The sequence below is a fragment of the Sander lucioperca genome, chromosome 21 (genome assembly GCF_008315115.2).
Source record: "Sander lucioperca isolate FBNREF2018 chromosome 21, SLUC_FBN_1.2, whole genome shotgun sequence".
In the NCBI taxonomy this organism is placed as follows: domain Eukaryota; kingdom Metazoa; phylum Chordata; class Actinopteri; order Perciformes; family Percidae; genus Sander; species Sander lucioperca.
In genome coordinates, this window is record NC_050193.1 from 12,998,587 (window position 1) to 13,020,339 (window position 21,753).

General features: G+C 37.5%; 2 long non-coding RNA genes and 6 gene segments (V, D, J or C); 2 read left to right on the forward strand and 6 right to left on the reverse strand.

The window, feature by feature from the left end:
* LOC118494202 overlaps positions 1–3,471 on the forward strand; it is a 28,302-nt gene extending 24,831 nt beyond the window's left edge. The window contains exon 4 of the long non-coding RNA XR_004896279.1: positions 3,393–3,471. This is a non-coding gene — a long non-coding RNA (uncharacterized LOC118494202). The remainder of the gene's footprint in view (positions 1–3,392) is intronic.
* LOC116051860 lies at positions 672–1,239 on the reverse strand. The segment is given in 2 exon segments: positions 672–1,093; positions 1,190–1,239. Coding segments are annotated over 2 exon segments (429 nt in total).
* LOC116051956 lies at positions 1,759–2,287 on the reverse strand. The segment is given in 2 exon segments: positions 1,759–2,060; positions 2,150–2,287. Coding segments are annotated over 2 exon segments (342 nt in total).
* On the reverse strand, positions 3,197–3,757 carry LOC118494195. The segment is given in 2 exon segments: positions 3,197–3,551; positions 3,678–3,757. Coding segments are annotated over 2 exon segments (363 nt in total).
* Positions 3,758–4,935: 1,178 nt separating this feature from the next.
* On the reverse strand, positions 4,936–5,540 carry LOC116051910. The segment is given in 2 exon segments: positions 4,936–5,338; positions 5,436–5,540. Coding segments are annotated over 2 exon segments (351 nt in total).
* Positions 5,541–7,244: 1,704 nt separating this feature from the next.
* On the reverse strand, positions 7,245–12,662 carry LOC116051877. The segment is given in 3 exon segments: positions 7,245–7,532; positions 12,341–12,404; positions 12,529–12,662. Coding segments are annotated over 3 exon segments (363 nt in total).
* Positions 9,137–18,421, forward strand: LOC118494205. The gene is made up of 3 exons (XR_004896282.1): positions 9,137–9,180; positions 15,479–15,480; positions 18,361–18,421. It is a non-coding gene; the product is annotated as an uncharacterized LOC118494205 (long non-coding RNA).
* LOC116051929 lies at positions 15,489–16,018 on the reverse strand. The segment is given in 2 exon segments: positions 15,489–15,858; positions 15,943–16,018. Coding segments are annotated over 2 exon segments (333 nt in total).
* Positions 18,422–21,753: the final 3,332 nt, after the last annotated feature.

Here is a 21,753-nt window from a genome sequence, read left to right on the forward strand (position 1 = left end):
TATTTAAGTAGGTTATATTTCATTATCAAGCACAGTATGCATAATGTGAAGATTTTGGCAATAGTTTAATAATAATAATACATTTTATTTGTTGGTGCGTTTTAAGACACCATGCATCAACTCCTCCTCACAGGGAGGAAACATCTGAACTGAAGATAATAAATGAAACTGGGAAATGAATGTGCAGGAGTCAACCCTCCAAGTCAGCTGTTTAATTGTTTGTCTGCCATGTTTTAATTTGTGTAAAATGTTAGCCGGCATTAACACCACAACCATATGCATTCTAATAATACACAAATAACATCTGACAAATTAAAAAAAACAAGGGTTATTAAAATGTGTTAAATTATGATTAATCTTGGTATTAAGGCTCTGTTTCTCATTAGTCCCTTTGAGTGTAATGGGCAGCACATTAGATCATTCACAATAATATAAATAAACAAAAATTTTAGTCTGATCACCAACATCTACAAGCATTTCTGAAAATTGTTTTAATATCATCTCATGTCATCTTAACAAACATGCTTTGTACTTATGAATATGACTTTGTGTATTTGTGAAGAGATGTAGCTACTGTTTAAATGTAGTTAGTTATCAGATGTTACATGAAAACAGGAAAAACAGCACGATTGATACCATTCATTGAAATCTATAAACATTAAATGTATTAACTCATTAGAGAGTGCTGTCTTTATTAATGTTCACATTTAGAACATGTGTGTGGTTGAGTCTTGCTGGTTGCTGGGTATTTGTGCAGGTCTGTTGGTGGTTTGTATCACTGTGGGGTAACGTACACAGTAATACACAGCTGTGTCCTCAGGCTGCACATTCTGTCCTTTTAGAGTCACTGTTAGAGCAGAAGTGTCTCTGCTGTAGCTGAACTTGTTCTTCAGAGCATCATTTTGACGAAGGCCACTTGTTCCCCACTGATGGGAAATCCAGTCCATTGGTTTTCCTTCACTCTGTCTGATCCAACCTGTTGCATAGCTGTTATCAGTCAAAGAATAACCAGAGACCTGACAGCTGATGGTCAGAGACTGTCCAGGCTGCACAACCATTGAGTCTGTCTGGATGAGATCAATACTGTTCACACCTGTGGAAACACAAATCAACATTATCTCCATCATTCATCTGACTATTCAGTGTTTCTAATGTGTGTATTAGAGTGAATCCACTGAAAGCTCCTCACAGGATCCAGCAGCCAGCAGCAGTATCAGAGCTACAGAGAACATGTTGATGTTGAAGGTGATCTGATGTGAGCTCTTCTGTCTCTCACTGACACACACACTTCACTTCTTTATGAGGCAACACACAAGGAGGCTGATTTACATACTAATGATAGTAAATCAGCTGACTAAAATATATTTGAATAATTCAAAATGAAGACGAAATGTTCACATAAAAGGGAAGGTGAAACCTGAATCTCTGACAAACATATGTTTGATTGTTAATGAAAAGTAAATCATGATATGATAGAAGAGAAACGATTCATTTAAATCACTGAATGTATTCCATCACTTGAAAGGTTATATATACATTAAATGATGTATCACTGATTGTTATGTCAGAGTATTTAAATTGATTGATTGTACTGTTAATGTTACATTTAATTAAGAACCTAAAACTGTTTCTCTCTTTACTGTAACAGTGAGCTGGTGTTGAAACCATTAGTGGTCTGAGGGCTCCTCCTCTGGTGGCTTCATGTTACAAGTGTTCAGGCTCTGAGGGGTTTTTGTTCAGGTCTACTGATGGTTTGTGTTACTGTGTGTATCTGGCACAGTAATACACAGCAGTGTCTTCAGGCTGCAAATTCTGTACATTTAGAGTCACTGTGTTGCTGGAAGTCTCTAAGTCGATACTGAACTTGTTCTTTAGTGAATCTTTGTAGTATGAAGCTCCTGTATTTTTAATTCCAATCCACTCCAGTCCTTTCCGTGCAGGCTGTCTGATCCAAGCGGTGTAGGAGCCAAGAGAATAAGAGACCTGACAGGTGATGGTCAGACGTTGACCTGGCTGCACAGTCACAGAGGCTGGCTGGGTCAACTGTTCACACTTCACACCTGTTAAAAAAGAAAATGTTTTGTAACAAATGATCAAGTTATAATGCAAAAGAAGAACTGTTGACTTTAACAAATCCAGAGAGACTCACATCCAGCTGCCAACAGCAGCAGCAGAGCTACAGAGAACATGGTTTATGTTGAAACTGACGTGCTGTGAACTCCACTGACAGCCTGATGTGATGTTTTTATAGCTGAGAAACAAGGAAGGTCACTGAGTTTGCATAAAATCAAACATGTGAAGCATCAATGTTGGTGTAACTGTAGTCAATAGAAGAGTTTGTTCAGTGTTATTATATCTGCAGAGTGAAAATATGCGTGTCATTTTTGATTTCTTCATATCTAGGTACAGATAACTTTCTCTGTCTCCACTTATTTTCTAGACTTTCATTTGTGTTAATACCCAACAATGATTCCTTAATGACTATATTATTATTCTATCTTCAAACATTAATAATCATTTTTATATGAAATAGTTATCTCCATACACAATACAAGTAAATTAACTCTAAACAATAACATTAAATTCTGTCATCACTCATCTCCACTTTCAGCTGTTTTCTCTTAGAAATAATTTTAATGAAATTACAGTATTTGATGGAAAGAGTGACATATTCTTATTTACCTATTGATTTTATTCCAGAGCATTATGAATCATTTCAGAGTTTGAGTATCAGTCAGTTAAGATCAATGAGAACAGCAGATCTGAGTTTCTCCTTTTAGTAACAGAGGAGAGAGAAACTAGACACTGACTGTCCTCTAGTGATTTATAAAAGAAACAGTAACATTATTTTTCATTCTCATAGATTCCACATCATATCATTTACAGACAGTATTGTGTCTTACTTTGTAGAAATGTAAAGTATTTGTAGAAGTTTAATTTCAGCAACCAGATTGTTGGGCTGTATTTGGACCTTGTATCAATGAGTGATCTTTATTATGTTTTTAATGTCTTTTCAAGTTTGTGTATAATACAGGGAAGATTATTAATTTACAATAAAAACATATATGAAAATAAAATTACAGAATATAAAACAACTTAACAACCTGAAAACAACAAAAATGTAATATAAAATGTTTAAAAATATACATTTTATGAAAAATATTTCAAACTTGTGCTCTACCAGCCTAAAAAGAATGAGTACTGTAGGATTTTGTACAGCTGCTCAACCAACTCCAGTCACTGTGGGTCTCGAGCACAATAATAAACAGCAGAATCTTCAGTCTTCAGACTGTTCATCTGCAGATACAGCTGCTCTCTGCTGTTGTCTCTGGAGATGGTAAACCGGCCTTGGACTGACTGAGAGTAGTATTTGCTACTGCCACCAGCATCAGTAGAAGCAACCCACTCCAGTCCTTTTCCAGGAGCCTGTCTGATCCAGGCCATCCAGTAGCTACTGAATGACAATCCAGATGTTGTACAGGTCAATCTGTGGGATTCTCCAGGCCTTTTAATCGCTGGTTCAGATTCTGTCAGAGTCTGACCATCAACACCTGTCAAACCAAAAACGCTAAGCATGTCATGCATTACCTTGGTACAAAGATCAGAGAAAATCTTCATGTGAAATATGTCAGTAATACAAATGGGAATGTCAAATCAAGATCAGTGAAAGTCTTCACCTGCCCAGCAGATAGTTAAAAGCAGCAGTCCTGTCCTATAGTCCATCATGTTAAACTGTGTGTCCACTGTTCTCTGTCCTCCTCTCTGCAGTCAGATAAGTAGAGGTGGAAGATATCTGAGATTTGCATTGACTCCTCCCTTTTGGGCTTTCTCCTAACTGTGTTTTGTTTTTTCACAAATCATCTCACCGTATCTCTTACCATTTTGACTTTGTTTCACATTTTTAACCTGATGTAGTAAGTATTTAAACTAGGGCTGTCAAAATTAACGCCATAATAAAGAGTGAATGCAAACGCTTTTAACACCACTAGTTGTTTTTGATGTAGGATTAATGCACGCGCGTTTTGTGATTTGGGCCTCGGGCCTCCTAGTTTTGGGAAACCAGGAAGTGATGCACAGTAATGTTGTGGGTGGCTAGCAGAAACAACCCTTGAGCAGAAATGGATAAAGAAAAGAGTTTTGAATGGCAAGTTCAGTTTCAAAGCCCTTCCAGATGGTTCTCTTGACAAGACTAGGAGTAGTGGTGGAATTGTGGAAATTGGTTCTCTGACAAACACATTTTAGATTGTTAACGAAAAGAAATAACGATGTTATGAAAGAGAAACTCACTTTTTGAGGATTCATTCATACCGTACTGTAGATAAATCACCATTTAAAAAAAATCTAAAGACTGTTTCATCCTGTAGTGTAACAGAGAGCTGGTGTTGAAACCATTAGTGGTCTGAGGGCTCCTCCTCTGGTGGCTTCATGTTACAAGTGTTCAGGCTCTGAGGGGTTTTTGTTCAGGTCTACTGATGAGTCACTTTGAGAGTCTTAATTCAATACTGAACTTGTTCTTCTGTGAATCTTTGTAGTTTGGTCAATCTGTGGGATTCTCCAGGTCTTTTAACCGCTGGTTCAGATTCTGTCAGAGTCTGACCATCAACACCTGTCAGGATTCAAAAAACATCACATGAATTTAGTTGTTACACAATTCAAAACTTTGTTTAATCAAGATCAGTGAAAATCTTCACCTGCCCAGCAGTAAATCATTATATTATGGAAGAGAAACTGATTTTTTTAGTATTCATTTATAGTGTAGTTACATTACTGAATTCATTCCATCACTTGAAAGGTTATATTCATTCAATGATGTATAACTGCTTGCAATGTGAGTATTTAAAATGATTAATTGTACTGTGTTAAATTTAATTAATGTAAGAACCATTTGTCTTGTGTCTGTTTCTCTCCTTACTGTAACAGTGAGCTGGTGTTGAAACCATTAGTGGTCTGAGGGCTCCTCCTCTGGTGGCTTCATGTTACAAGTGTTCAGGCTCTGAGGGGTTTTTGTTCAGGTCTACTGATGGTTTGTGTTACTGTGGCTCTCTGGCACAGTAATACACAGCAGTGTCTTCAGGCTGCACATTCTGTCCATTTAGAGTCACTGTGTTGCTGGAAGAGTCCAAGCTGATACTGAACTTGTTCTTCAGTGAATCTTTGTAGTATGTTGTGTATCCAACACCTCCTCTTACAATCCACTCCAGTCCTTTCCCTGCAGGCTGTCTGATCCAAGCTGTAGCATAGCTACCAACAGAATAAGAGACCTGACAGGTGATGGTCAGACGTTGACCTGGCTGCACAGTCACAGAGGCTGGCTGTGTCAACTGTTCACACTTCACACCTGTGGAGGAAAACATGTTGAGTATTGAATCAGTGTAATAACAGTGAACAGTGTGCTGTGATCATACTGTCAGTGTCTCTGCCTCAGTGAGACTTACAGGATCCAGCAGCCAGCAGCAGCAGCAGAGCTACAGAGAACATGGTTGCTATTGAAGGTGATCTGATGGGAGCTTCTCTTCTTCTGCTGCAACTGACAGCATGATATCAAGTCTTTATAGCAGACTGTGAGGAAGTTCACTTTGCATAGAGAAGGAGACTGACAGGCTATAAAAGAAGGATGGACTGTCCTGTCACAAGTAAAGCTTTAAATTGTTTGGACATGTGAAAGCAAATATTCATGATTTTAAAACAATAACTTAAAGGTCAATTTATTTTATTTTTTACAAAACTCAAACACAAGTCATAAGAGTTAGATGAAAACATTTACATTTGCATTAAGATTAACAGAATAGTTCATGTTCCCAGACTCAACTGAATATGAGAGAACACCAGAGCTGCAATAACACTTGTCTGAATTAAGCGGTTTTATTGAGACTTTGTTTCTTTGAATGTGTTGATGATTTTGAACTGTTATTTAACTATATTTTTTTGTGAATGTGAAAAACAGAAAACAAACATTTGGCTTGTTGAGTTGTTGTACAGCGTTCCTCCTTCTTGTGTCACTGTGGCCATTTAGAACAATAATAAACAGCAGAATCTTCAGTCTTCAGACTGTTCATCTGCAGATACAGCTTCTTTCATAATGGGAAGAGTTGTTACTCAGATCTATGAACAAATTAAGTCAGAGGATATTTAAGACGGACAAAAAAAAGTATCAAGTATCACTGTATTTGTCATTTCACTGAGTAGTCCTACTTGCATTCACAGAAGAAACAAACAGTTGTTTCTTATCAGTCACAGTGCAATAAATAAAATCAGGAATAAATACTTAGGAGTAAAAAAGGTCCTATCTATAATAGTGCTAAAATCCAACATTCAGACAGAACGATCAGTCCATTAAATAGGAAGCATCATAAAGTGAATGTCAGTGCTATCAACTTGACAGGTGACTAGCTGTCAAGGTGTTGGAGGGGGTTTGGCTGTATCTGAGTGACTGTGTGAGGGGAGGGAACACAGTCCATTGATTATTTGTACTGCTTGTGGGAAGAAGCTGTTAATCATCCTGCTGGTCCTAAAGGACTGCCACACTACACCCCGTAACGCCCTGCTGTGCCCTACTATGACATGAACTACTATGACTACCATTGTGATCACTGCTTCACTATCTTTATTATGACTATTATTGCCACCATTCACCACTCCCCCAACTGGTGCCGTCAGACACCGCCTACCAAGAGTCTGGGTCTGTCCGAGGTTTCTTCCTAACAAAAAAAAGGGAGTTTTTCCTTGCCACTGTCGCAATCGCTACTGCTAATGCTTGCTCTTGAGGCAACCACTGTAATAGTTGGGGCTTCGTAAAGTACAGAGTTTGGTCTAGACCTACTCTATCTGTAAAGTGTCTCGAGATAACTCTTGTTATGATTTGATACTATAAATAAAATTGAATTGAATTGAATTAAAGCTGATGGTGTAGGACCAGCAAAAGTGGCAACAATGTTTTGATTTGTTAAATATCTTCACTTCCTTTTTATGGCTGTACAATTTGTTAATTTCAAGATTTTGTGTGGATTTGGTTCTGTATAGGAAAATCATTTTCATTTTAGAAAAAACGTGTATACATTCTGAAAATAACGTGGAAGCTTTTTATTTTTAAATGTTACCAAAATGTTGATTTTGGTATGATCTTCATGCAGGTACTTGTGAAGACATGTGGACACAGTTTCACCACACTAATACAGAGAACGTATCAGCAGTATGGGAAAAAGGTTAGGCTGAGACAGCTGAATGTCAGTGTTGGTGGAAAATAGAGGAAGTAGTTTTTGTATGACTCTCCTATTATCGTCTCTCACTGTGTCTCTCGTGCACAGTAATACACTGCTGTGTCCTCGGTCTTCAGACTGTTCATCTGCAGATAGATTTTACTGCTGGAGTCATCTCTGGAGATGGTGAATCTCCCCTGGACTGACTGGGAGTAAGAGATAGGAGAACTAGATGTGCCTATATAAGCGATCCACTCCAGTCCTTTTCCAGGAGCCTGTCTGACCCAGGCCATATAGTAGCTGCTGAGTGTGAATCCAGATGTTGTACAGGTCAATCTGTGAGATTCTCCAGGTCTTTTAATCGCTGGTTCAGATTCTGTCAGAGTCTGACCATCAACACCTGTCAAGAGGATCAAAAACATCAAGTAAAATAAGGTGATGACACCACATAAATGCTATGTCAAATTAAGATCAATGAAAATCTTCACCTGCCCAGCAGATAGTTAAAAGCAGCAGTCCTGTCCTATAGTCCATCATGTTAAACTGTGTGTCCACTGTTCTCTGTCCTCCTCTCTGCACTCAGATAAGTAGAGGTGGAAGATATCTGAGTTTTGCATCGACTCCTCCTCACAGGAAGGAAACATCTGGACTGGAGATATTTAATGAAACTAGGAAATGAATATGCAAGAGTCATCCCTCCAAGTCAGCTGTTTTAATGTTTGCCTGACATGTTTTAGTTTTAGTAAAATGTTTATCAATATTAACACCACAACCATATATGTATTCTAATATAAACAAATGACATCTGACACATTAACATACAAAGTTTAATTACATTTATTAAATTATGATTTATCTTGTTATCAATGCTCTGTTTGTCATTAGTCACTATGAACATAATAGGAAGCAAATGAGAGCATTTACAATAACATAAATAAACTACAGTTTTAGTTTGATCACTAACATTAAAAGCATTTCTGAAAATTGCTTTATTATCATCTCACTTTGTCATCCTTAACATGCATGGTTTGTACTTTTTGTTTAATACTGTACATGTAGTTAGTTATCAGATGTTACATGGAAACAGAGACCTGACAGGTGATGGTCAGATGTTGACCTGGCTGCACAGTCACAGAGGCTGGCTGTGTCAACTGTTCACACTTCACACCTGTGGAGGAAAACATGTTGAGTATTGAATCAGTGTAATAACAGTGAACAGTGTGCTGTGATCATACTGTCAGTGTCTCTGCCTCAGTGAGACTCACAGGATCCAGCAGCCAGCAGCAGCAGCAGAGCTACAGAGAACATGGTTGCTATTGAAGGTGATCTGATGGGAGCTTCTCTTCTTCTGCTGCAACTGACAGCATGATATCAAGTCTTTATAGCAGACTGTGAGGAAGTTCACTTTGCATAGAGAAGGACACTGACAGGCTATATAAGAAGGATCAACTGTCCTGTCAAAAGTTGTCAATGCTTGGAATTGTGTTATGAACATGTATTTTGACACTACAACTAAATCATTTCCCTCATTGGATCAAAGTTAACACAAATTGAAATTTATTTTTATTAATTCTTCACAAAACTTCTAATATAAGTCAGACATGTAAAAGAAACAGATTTACATTCACACTCAGATCAACATAATATTTAATATCTGCTTCAACTACATCTGGGGGAGCTGCAATAAAACATGTCTGAATAAGGCAGTTTTATTGAGACGGTTTCTCTGAGTGTGTTGATGATGTTGAACTGACCATTTCTCTGTGAATGAGAAAAGAAAAAAAAGTTTTAACATTTGACGTTGAGTTTTTGTACAGCGTTGCTCCTTCCTGTGTCCCTGTGACTCTCGAGCACAATAATAAACAGCAGAATCTTCAGTCTTCAGACTGTTCATCTGCAGATACACCTGCTCTCTGCTGTCATCTCTGGAGACGGTAAACCGGCCTTGAACTGACTGAGAGTAGTAGATGTTGCTACTGCTGATGTAAGCGATCCATTCCAGTCCTTTTCCAGCAGCCTGTCTGATCCAAGCATTATGAATATTACCACCACACTCAACTTTAACCACTGGTTCAGACTGAGGAGCCCTCAGACCACTGACAGACAGAGTCTGTGTTTGACCCTCAGTACCTACAGACATACCACCAGCTCATTAGTTACCGTAATGCAGCCATATTGTTGTTTTAGGTTTATCAGAAAAACAATTATTGTTCTTATCTGCCCAGTTAAATGACAGGATGAGAAAAACAACCAAATAATCAGGTCTGATCATTGTTAAAGCCAGTTGTCAAGTTTTAATGGTGCGTTTCACACCACAGCTGGACCGGGCTGCAGCCTTGTGCATGCTGCTGTGGGGGCTATCGTGGTGCCACAGGTAATTAAAAGGGCCAGTACTCCCATTTCTGCTGTTCTGGATTGAGTGGATGCTCTGGATGCGTAAAGAGTGTCTGGATGGTTAGAGGAATGTTCTGGATGTTCTGGATAAATAGAGAGCCGTTCTGGAGTGATACGGCTAAGTGTTTGAACACCCAGACCTTGTTTTGCGTAAATACAGTATCTTAACTGTTGTACATATTGCTTGTGTTGATTTTGGTTGATTTTGTTTCTTTTCATTATGCATGCTGGTTTATTGATATGAATTGTGTGTTGTTTATTTTTCTATTATTCATAAAGATACTGCTGTTTTAATATAATATTTATAGTAAATAAAATTGTATATTTTCATGATTAATTTATTGTCTCTGACCCCTAATTTTGGTAAACGAACCTGTGTGCTCTAAAGGTCTTGGACTTATCCCAAATTTTAGCTTTTCGAGTGTCATAGGCCGCTCGCATTGCCACACTCTCTTAGAAATAATTTTAATGAAATTACAGTATGTGATGGAAAGAGTGACATATTCTTATTTACCTGTTGATTTTATTACAGAGCAATATGAATGATTTCAGAGTTTGAGTATCAGTCAGTTAAGATCAATGAGAACAGCAGATCTGAGTTTCTCCTTTTAGTAACAGAGGAGAGAGAAACTAGACACTGACTGTCCTCTAGTGATTTTATGAAAGAAACAGTAACATTATTTTTCTTTCTCATAGATTCCACATCATATCATTTACAGACATAATTGTGTCTTAGGGACCGTTCGGTATTTATGGAATGGACCACCGGAGGAAAATAGGGGAGGGACATGTCTTTTCATATTTTGCTGAGGGGAGGGTCATCCAACATTTTTTATTCATGAAAAGAGCAAAATTTCAAAGTGGCTTGTTTGGTGCATATTTATCCATGTAGCTCTCAGTCTCGGCCCCCTAGCAGATGGTTCTGACCGCATACGCGGAGTTTGCTGGGGGGGGGCAGGAGGAGCACTGCCCCCTGGTGGCTCAAATAGGTAATTGCATTGTTTAAAAAATTAGTGGAATAATTACATCTGGCATGACCAGATATTAAATAAATATCTTAAATAACACAAAACAACTAAATTGTGATAGGTAATACATCTGATTTCATATACTGCTTTAGGAAAAAATATATTACCTGGCTGACGATGGGAGCAGCAAGACGCAAAACACGAAAGTTACTGTTGCACTAGTCTGGACATCTTGCCGTGCCAACCTTGCAATAAAGGTTTCCTAAATGCCATGTATATACATTTCATGTCAGCTTACTAATTGATTGCGGGTTTTGTGTAGATTTGGACTTTTATACGTTTATTCCACTTTGTTTAAACAGCGAAGTGGAGAGGCCTCGTATGTGACGCTCATATCGGCCTTGCTGGATACACCGTATCATTTACCTTTTTGTAGATCTACTGATCGCTGTGGATTACTTTTTTTTCGTGTGATTGGATTACGGCAAAATGCGGATCTTTTTTCTCAACGTGTCTTAACGTTTTATGGTGTGACTGCGCTTGGTTTCTGCGTTTGGAGAGGCATCTCAACAGACTGTAGGTCCAACACTGATTGTTCACTGTTACATTTTAGTTGAATTTAAGCATCTGTCTATTGCGTTCCAAAACAGCCGTGCCGCGATTGGATTTCATAAGGGCGAATTGTTAAATTGTTACAATGTAACTTAAAAACTTTAAAAATAAACACATATGTTTTGGAATATAATGTTCAGCTTCGGCAGCTTTACCTATGTGCTAAAATATACAATGACGATAGTGACAAGTCCATAGCAACCAGTGTTGAATTGGTTATATCCCAGCGTCCTTTGCTGAATGGTCTCAATGTTTTATTGTTTTATTTCACATGAATACTAGTTTACTAGAGGAGTAACTTAGTATTTGAAGTAATGCAGTAATGCATGAAGTGTGCATTTAGTTTCCAGTGCTTATTGTGTTTCCACAACAATGTTAGTGAGTAAATCTACTGAAATGGCCACCACACCATAACAGAGGAGTGGGATATGTAAGATGAGAAAGCAGAGGTTAACTCCTGTACATCATGGCTGTAAAATCAAATGTTGCAAACTTGCATGTGAGGGGAGGGTCATTCCTTTTTTTCAAATTGTTTTGGACGGCCATAGGAGAATTATTACTGATGAGGGGAGGGTCATGTCTTTTTAGGTTAGAGGCCACAAAACTCCTCCAGTGGCCCCTTAATTAAATAACGAACAGTCCCTTACTTTGTAGAAATGTAAAGCATTTGTAGAAGTTTAATTTCAGCAACCAGATTGTTGGGCTGTCTTTGGACCTTGTATCAATGAGTGTTTTTAAAGTGTTTTCAACATATATGAATGTAAAATTACAGAATATAAAACAACTTAAACCTGAAAACAACAAACATGTAATGTAAAATGTGAAAATATATACATTTTATGAAAAAGATTTCAAACTTGTGCACTACCAGCCTGAAAGAATAAGTACTGCAGGATTTTGTACAGCTGCTCAACTAACTCCAGTCACTGTGGGTCTCGAGCACAATAATAAACAGCAGAATCTTCAGTCTTCAGACTGTTCATCTGCAGATACAGCTGCTCTCTGCTGTTGTCTCTGGAGATGGTAAACCGGCCTTGGACTGACTGAGAGTAGTATTTGCTACTACCACCAGCATCAGTAGCAACCCACTCCAGTCCTTTTCCAGGAGCCTGTCTGATCCAGGCCATACGGTAGCTACTGAATGACAATCCAGATGTTGTACAGGTCAACCTGTGGGATTCTCCAGGTCTTTTAATCGCTGGTTCAGATTCTGTCAGAGTCTGACCATCAACACCTGTCAAACCAAAAACAATAGGCATGTTGCGTTAGGTATGTACAAAGATCAGAGAAAATCTTCACGTGAAATATGTCAGTAATACAAATGGGAATGTCAAATCAAGATCAGTGAAAATCTTCACCTGCCCAGCAGATAGCTAAAAGCAGCAGTCCTGTCCTATAGTCCATCATGTTAAACTGTGTGTCCACTGTTCTCTGTCCTCCTCTCTGCACTCAGATAAGTAGAGGTGGAAGATATCTGAGTTTTGCATTGACTCCTCCTCACAGGGAGGAAACATCTGGACTGGAGATATTTAATGAAACTGAGTCAGAGTCAACCCTCCAAATCAGCTGTTTTGACCTTTTGTCTGACATGTTTTAATTTGTATAAAATGTTTCAGTATTAACACAACAGCAATATGTATTCTAATAATACACAAATTACACTTTAACATACAAGGTTTATTCAAATGTGTTAATTCATTATTAATCTTGTTATCAAGGCTCTGTTTCTCATTTGTCATTTTGAGAATAACAGACAGCAGATGAGAGCATTTACAATCATAAAATTTCATTCTGATCAACATCTACTATCATTTTTGACAATAACGTTATTGTCATTTCATCATTTTATACTATTATAACATTATGGTTTGTACTTGACTTTGGCAACTTAGTATTACAGTATATAATGCTTTGACAAATGAAGAAGTGATGTAACATCATAAACTAAATATATAATATATTAAGTAAAATATAATAAAATAATTCTTATATATTTACTGTTAAGTGGAAATCAAAATATTTATTTTCTTGGATTCTATTCTTGACATTTAAAAAAAGCAGATGACATGATATTTTCTATGGCCAAATTACAATAATGTTCTTTGGATACTTAAACTGCACATTTAAATGGGTATGTTTATCTTGCTTTTTTATGTTATTGCCTGATCCAGCTCTTTCTATGTAACAGGAAATATGTTTTCTTTGCTTGTCTAAGCATCTAAATGTAATTACAGAGATAGCAAACACTCACACTCACTTCCTTGTAGTGACAAATTTCTCAAATACATTTAATCATAGACAATCTCTCTATCAGGGAGTACCTGGCCACATATACTCTGCTGGATAATTTATTTGTTTACACTAATTTTACAAAGTGTGTTTGGTTGCTGGGTATTTGTGCAGGTCTATTGGTGGTTTGTATCACTGTGGGGTAACGTACACAGTAATACACAGCTGTGTCCTCAGGCTGCACATTCTGTCCTTTTAGAGTCACTGTTAGAGCAGAAGTGTCTCTGCTGTAGCTGAACTTGTTCTTCAGAGCATTATTTTGGTAAAGGCCACTTGTTTCCCACTGATGGGAAATCCAGTCCATTGGTTTTCCTTCACTCTGTCTGATCCAACCTGTTGCATAGCTGTCATCAGTCAAAGAATAACCAGAGACCTGACAGCTGATGGTCAGAGACTGTCCAGGCTGCACAACCATTGAGTCTGTCTGGATGAGATCAATACTGTTCACACCTGTGGAAACACAAATCAACATTATCTCCATCATTCATCTGACTATTCAGTGTTTCTAATGTGTGTATTAGAGTGAATCCACTGAAAGCTCCTCACAGGATCCAGCAGCCAGCAGCAGTATCAGAGCTACAGAGAACATGTTGATGTTGAAGCTGAACTGATGTGAGCTCTTCTGTCTCTCACAGACACACACACACACACACACACACACACACACACATACACACACACACACACACACACACACACACACACACACACACACTTCACTTCTTTATGAGGCAACACACAAGGAGGCTGATTTACATACTGATGATAGTAAATCAGCTGACTAAAGTATATTTGAATAAATCAAAATGAAGATGAAATGTTCAGGTGTTCTCACATAAATAGAAGGTGAAACCTGAATCTCTGACAAATATGTTTGATTGTTAATGAAAAGTAAATAATGATATGATGGAAGAGAAGCGATTCATTTAAATCACTGATTTTATTCCATCACTTGAAATATATATATATATATATATATATATATATATATATATATATATATATATATATTAGGGCTGTCAAACAATTAAATTTTCTTAATTGCGATTAATCGTTGAATTTCTATAGTTAATCGCGATTAATCGCATGTTTTATCACATGATTAAAATTCTATTATTTTGCATTTCAGAACTGTTTTTAAGTACATATTAACAATGGAAAGCAATTCTTACCTGTGTATTTTGATTGGGAATCAAATGAATGCAAAGAAAATGACTTTATGAACTTGATTTTAAGATTTGTATTTGTTTATTATATATTTAATCTAGTCACACATTTGAATCTAGAGTCAATATTAGGGTTGGCTATTGTTTGGTTTGGATAAAGCGGTACTTTTAAAACGGTAAATTGCTGTTGAATGACAAAAACAACCACCAGATGGGAAAAAGGCATTTAACAACAACTTTGAATGCACCACGAGGATGTAAATTGCCAGTTTCACTGAACGCACCGTCTGTGTTTTTCCGACAACGGCAGCTGCAGATTGTTACATACCGGTGTTGAATCCTCTACAGTGAAATACAGACACACTTTACACTGTTTAGCGTTAGCTGTCAGCATTTTAACCGTGTTTAATCCAGCTACTAGCTAGCAGTAGGCTAACATTAGCTGCTGTTGAGTATAGTGTTAACTAGCGTCACGTGCAGCGATGTTTCTGTTGCCTGTAACGTCTGTTTCAGAGCATCAGAGAGAAATGCAGACATATCAGTGGCACCGAAATGAGGCACCGAAATCTGCATTGCTACTCCTGCAGCAGCAGGATGTGTTACGAGGAAATAGGGCAAAATAGTAGCCTGTTAGGCACGAAGCAAAGCCGAGTGAAGTGCAAATAAATTAATAAATGGTGGCATGGGATTAATACGATTAAAAAAATGAACGCATTATACTCAGCCCTTAATTGCATGGCGATTAACGTGATACATATACATATATATATATATAACCATTCTATCACCGCTTTAAGAACCTAAGACTGTTTCTCTCCCTGCTGTAACAGTGAGCTGGTGTTGAAACCATTAGTGGTCTGAGGGCTCCTCCTCTGGTGGCTTCATGTTACAAGTGTTCAGGCTCTGAGGGGTTTTTGTTCAGGTCTACTGATGGTTTGTGTTACTGTGGCTCTCTGGCACAGTAATACACAGCAGTGTCTTCAGGCTGCACATTCTGTCCATTTAGAGTCACTGTGTTGCTGGAAGAGTCGAAGCTGTTACTGAACTTGTTCTTCAGTGAATCTTTGACATTTGTATCACTACTAATCCACTCCAGTCCTTTCCCTTCAGGCTGTCTGATCCAAGCTGTGTAGTATCTGCTAACAGAATAAGAGACCTGACAGGTGATGGTCAGACGTTGACCTGGCTGCACAGTCACAGAGGCTGGCTGGGTCAACTGTTCACACTTCACACCTGTTAAAGACAAACGTGTGATACATTATCAAGTTATACTGAAAAAGAAGAACTGTTGACTTTGACAAATCCAGTGAGACTCACATCCAGCTGCCAACAGCAGCAGCAGAGCTACAGAGAACATGGTTGATGTTGAAACTGACGAGATGTGAGCTTCTGATCCTCTTTAACCTCCTCTGACAGTCTCATGTGAAGTCTTTATAACTGGGTCACCAGGAAGATTTCTGAGTTTGCATAGAATCAAACATATGCCATGTGATTGTGGGTTGGTCTGGAGCTAAAAAGAAATTATGAATATTTGTATTATTATTATTATTATTATTATTATTATTATTATTATTATTATTATTATTATTATTATTTATAATAATAATAATAATAATAATAATAATAATAATAATAATACTGTGTCTTACAATAAGCTGCTGTGAGCCTGGAGCCTGCAATAAATTTATTAGGGTTTTTTTGGTAAAATCTGCTGTTCTTTTTTTATTAAAGAATTTAAGTAATATCTATTTCTTTTTAATTTTTGTTGCACCAATTGTCAAGGCCTTGATTACAAATCAATATGCATTACAAAACAAAACATACCTGTTTATATTATAGTTTATTAAGGATGGTAATGTCATAACTTACTCAAAGTCCTGAGATTAAAATAAACATTTCAAGTAGTTTAAATAATGCATTTCTTTGTTGCTATGAATTGTTTTATTTATATCAAAATGAATAAAAACTGTAATTTGAGGGGTGCTAGTGAAGAATTAAGATTTCAATTAATGTCCTTAAAATGTGTATTATATTACATAGTTTTGATCATGCTTAATGAAAACACATTACCAAAGATCAGTAGCCTAATCCTTTACATGTAAAAAAAAAATACTATTTCATTTAATGTTATCAGTTGTGGTGGAAAATAGAGGAAGTAGTTTTTGTATGACTCTCCTATTATCGTCTCTCACTGTGTCTCCTTTGGCACAGTAATACACTGCTGTGTCCTCTGTCTTCAGACTGTTCATCTGCAGATAGACTTTACTGCTGGAGTCATCTCTGGAGATGGTGAATCTCCCCTGGACTGACTGGGAGTAATAGATAGGAGTACTAGATGTGTGTATAAAAGCAATCCACTCCAGTCCTTTTCCAGGAGCCTGTCTGATTCAGTTCCAAACTGAGCCACTGAAGCTAAATCCAGATGTTGTGCAGGTGAGTCTGTGGGATTCTCCAGGTTTTCTAACAGCTGGTTCAGACTCTGTTATGGTCTGACCTTCAGCACCAGCCGAAAGAATCACAGCAACCACCAAGAGTGTTAGCTTTCTGTAAGCCATGTTCACCGTGTTCTTCTGTTTTGCAATCCATGAATCCCTCTTTAAATATGATGTCAATTGGATCCCTGTGAGAATTTGGTTATAGTTAGCTCCTCCTACATTACAATCTGCTTTTAAAGTCAAATTCAAGGCTATGAACAAAACACAACATAAACCATCATTTAAACAATCTGACAAGTAACAAATAGTGATTAAACACATTTGAACCTCCATCAAACAACTGCTGAGTACATAAAAAATGTGATTATTCTTTTTCATCAAAGGATTCATCAGATTTGTTTTCTAAAATTTGACTGACTGACTCATGTCAGTTGCATACTCTAATGGATTTACTTCTGTTGACTTTTTAATTATTGGTAAAATTTAAAAATGTTTATTTTCTTTCGTAAATTATAAAATTGTAAAAGAAATACATGTGACTATAATTGTTCAAGTCATTGATTGATATGTTTGTTTTTATTGTATTTTGTTACAGCAAACAACTGAAGTGAAGGCAAGATAATCTAAATGAATACATGAGTTTGCAGCAGCTGGTTGAAGACCTGGATTTCTTTTTAGACTTTTTAAAGGTTTCTGTTTTCAAATTGTGACTGTTTGAAGCCAGATGTACAGATAAACTTGGAGCATCCAGAGGACATGAATCACTTAGTAACTGAAACCTGTCTGACAATATTTAAAAAAAACTAACTGCTATAGTGCAGAGGAAAAATAAGTATCACAATGAAGATGAAATTAAAAAAAGTGTAAAACATGGACAGTTAAGTGAGGCTACAGCTTTTATTTTTTAACATCCATTTATTTTTTATCAATACGCAGTACTCAGTGTATAGTTATTTTAACCCCAACTCCAAACTGCTAACTGAAAGAAGTACAATACTCTCAGCTTATAGAATTGGCAAAACCATTTGAATACACAAATGCTGTATATTGTTATATAAAGTGTTCGGTGTAACTGTTTGTGAGATAATTGTGGTAAGAATGAGTACTGTAGGATTTTTGTACAGCTGCTCAACCAACTCCAGTCACTGTGGGTGTCGAGCACAATAATAAACAGCAGAATCTTCAGTCTTCAGACTGTTCATCTGCAGATACAGCTGCTCTCTGCTGTTGTCTCTGGAGATGGTAAACCGGCCTTGGACTGACTGAGAGTAGTATTTGCTACTACCATCAGCATTAGCAGAAGCAACCAACTCCAGTCCTTTTCCAGGAGCCTGTCTGATCCAGGCCATCCAGTAGCTACTGAATGACAATCCAGATGTTGTACAGGTCAATCTGTGAGATTCTCCAGGTCTTTTAACTGCTGGTTCAGATTCTGTCAGAGTCTGACCATCAACACCTGTCAAACCAAAAAATAAAGGCATGTAAAGCATTACGTAAGTTCAAAGCAAAGATCAGAGAAAATATTCACCTGCCCAGCAGATAGTTAAAAGCAGCAGTCCTGTCCTATAGTCCATCATGTTAAACTGTGTGTCCACTGTTCTCTGTCCTCCTCTCTGCAGTCAGATAAGTAGAGGCGGAAGATATCTGAGTTTTGCATCGACTCCTCCTCACAGGGAGGAACTGGATCTGATTTTGATCTCAGTTACTGTTTAGTGAAACTAGAAAATGAATGTTTACTGTACATGAGACATTCCTTCAGTATACTTTGTGCAATGGGCTGACAAACACATTATATACGTATTGAGCACAGTCTGCATCATGTGAAGACGTTGACACTTTTACACTACCCATGTACTGATTAACTTTGTCAAACTGGAGAACGAATGTTTACTGTCCATGAGTCCTTTCTCAGAGTCCCTCTTCTATGTTTCAGTATGTGTGCAATAGGCTGACAAAGACATTATTTAAGTAGGTTATACTTCATTATTAAGCACATTATGGATAATGTGAAGATTTTGGCAATAGTTTAATAATAATAATACATTTTATTTGTTGGTGCGTTTTAAGACACCATGCATTGACTCCTCCTCACAGGGAGGAAACATCTGGACTTGAGATAATAAATGAAACTGGGAAATGAATGTGCAGGAGTCAACCCTCTAAGTCAGCTGTTTAATTGTTTGTCTGCCATGTTTTAATTTGTGTAAAATGTTAGCCGACATTAACACCACAACCATATGCATTCTAATAATACACAAATAACATCTGACAAATTAAAAAAACAAGGGTTATTAAAATGTGTTAAATTTTGATTAATCTTGGTATTAAGGCTCTGTTTCTCATTAGTCCCATTGAGTGTAATGGGCAGCACATTAGATCATTCACAATAATATAAATAAACAAAAATTTTAGTCTGATCACCAACATCTACAAGCATTTCTGAAAATTGTTTTAATATCATCTCATGTCATTTTAACAAAAATGCTTTGTACTTATGAATATGACTTTGTGTATTTGTGAAGAGATGTAGCTACTGTTTAAATGTAGTTAGTTATCAGATGTTACATGAAAACAGGAAAAATGTTTTTCTCATCTTTTATAGGCTTTACAACTCGATTAATACCATTTGTTGAATTCCATAAACATTAAATTTATTAACTCATTAGAGAGTGCTGTCTTTATTAATGTTCACATTTAGAACATGTGTGTGGTTGAGTCTTGCTGGTTGCTGGGTATTTGTGCAGGTCTGTTGGTGGTTTGTATCACTGTGGGGTAACGTACACAGTAATACACAGCTGTGTCCTCAGGCTGCAGATTCACTCCTGGTAATGTCACTGAGCTAGAAGACGTGTGTGTGTGGTAAAGGAACTTGTTCTTCAGAGCATTATTTTGGTAAAAGCCTCCTCCACCCCGCCGATGGATAATCCAGTCCATTGGTTTTCCTTCACTCTGTCTGATCCAACCTGTTGCATAGCTGTTATTGTCAAATAATGCTGCTGGCGAATACAGTTTATTTGCTCTTAACTTGGCTTTCTTTATTGTCTCATTGCCAACGTCTCGGTAACCTACATCAAACGTTTTTCTTTCTCTCTTCTTGAACTCTTCCTGTTATGATACGTGTCTGCCTAGCAGCACGCTCTCTGATTGGTCACTGGGAAGTACAACTTTATTAACAAAAAACAATGTCTTGACAGTTATCAGTCAAAGAATAACCAGAGACCTGACAGCTGATGGTCAGAGACTGTCCAGGCTGAACAACCATTGAGTCTGTCTGGATGAGATCAATACTGTTCACACCTGTGGAAACACAAATCAACATTATCTCCATCATTCATCTGACTATTCAGTGTTTCTAATGTGTGTATTAGAGTGAATCCACTGAAAGCTCCTCACAGGATCCAGCAGCCAGCAGCAGTATCAGAGCTACAGAGAACATGTTGATGTTGACGCTGAACTGATGGGAGCTCGTCACTTCTTTATGAGGATACACACAAGGAGGCTGATTTACATACTGATGACAGTAAATCAGTATAGTATAAGTATATGTAAATGAATTGAAATTAAGGTGAAATGTCCAGGTGTTGTTTTTCATCTCAAAGAGAAGTTGGAACCTGAATCTCTGACAAATATATGTTGGATTTTTCATGAAAACTAAATCATGATATTATGGAAGAGAGACTGACTTTTTAGGATTCATTTATACTGTAGTTAAATTACTGAATGTATTCCACCACTTGAAAGTTAACATATACATTCAATGATGTATCACTGATTGCAATGTCAGAGTATTTAAATTGATTAATTGTACTGTGTTAAATTTAATTACTGTAAGAACCATTTGTCTTGTGTCTGTTTCTCTCTTTAGTGTAACAGTGAGCTGGTGTTGAAACCATTAGTGGTCTGAGGGCTCCTCCTCTGGTGGCTTCATGTTACAAGTGTTCAGGCTCTGAGGGGTTTTTGTTCAGGTCTACTGATGGTTTGTGTTACTGTGGCTCTCTGGCACAGTAATACACAGCAGTGTCTTCAGGCTGCACATTCTGTCCATTTAGAGTCACTGTGTTGCTGGAAGAGTCCAAGCTGATACTGAACTTGTTCTTCAGTGAATCTTTGTAGTATGTTGTGTATCCGACACGTCCACTTCCAATCCACTCCAGTCCTTTCCCTGCAGGCTGTCTGATCCAAGCTGTGTGATGGTTACCAACAGAATAAGAGACCTGACAGGTGATGGTCAGACGTTGACCTGGCTGCACAGTGACAGAGGCTGGCTGGGTCAAAGGTTCACACTGCACACCTGTGAAGAAAAACATGAGTATTGAATCAGTGTAATAACAGGGAACGGTCAGTGTGCTGTGATCATACTGTCAGTGTCTCTGCCTCAGTGAGACTCACAGGATCCAGCAGCCAGCAGCAGCAGCAGAGCTACAGAGAACATGGTTGCTATTGAAGGTGATCTGATGGGAGCTTCTCTTCTTCTGCTGCAACTGACAGCATGATATCAAGTCTTTATAGCAGACTGTGAGGAAGTTCACTTTGCATAGAGAAGGACAATGACAGGCTATAAAAGAAGGATGAACTGTCTTGTAACACGTAGTCAAGAGTATTATGATCACTTAATTTAACATTTATTAAAGGAAATAAAATGTAATACAAACACATATTAGAAGTACATTGCATTGGCATTCTTTACTTAAGT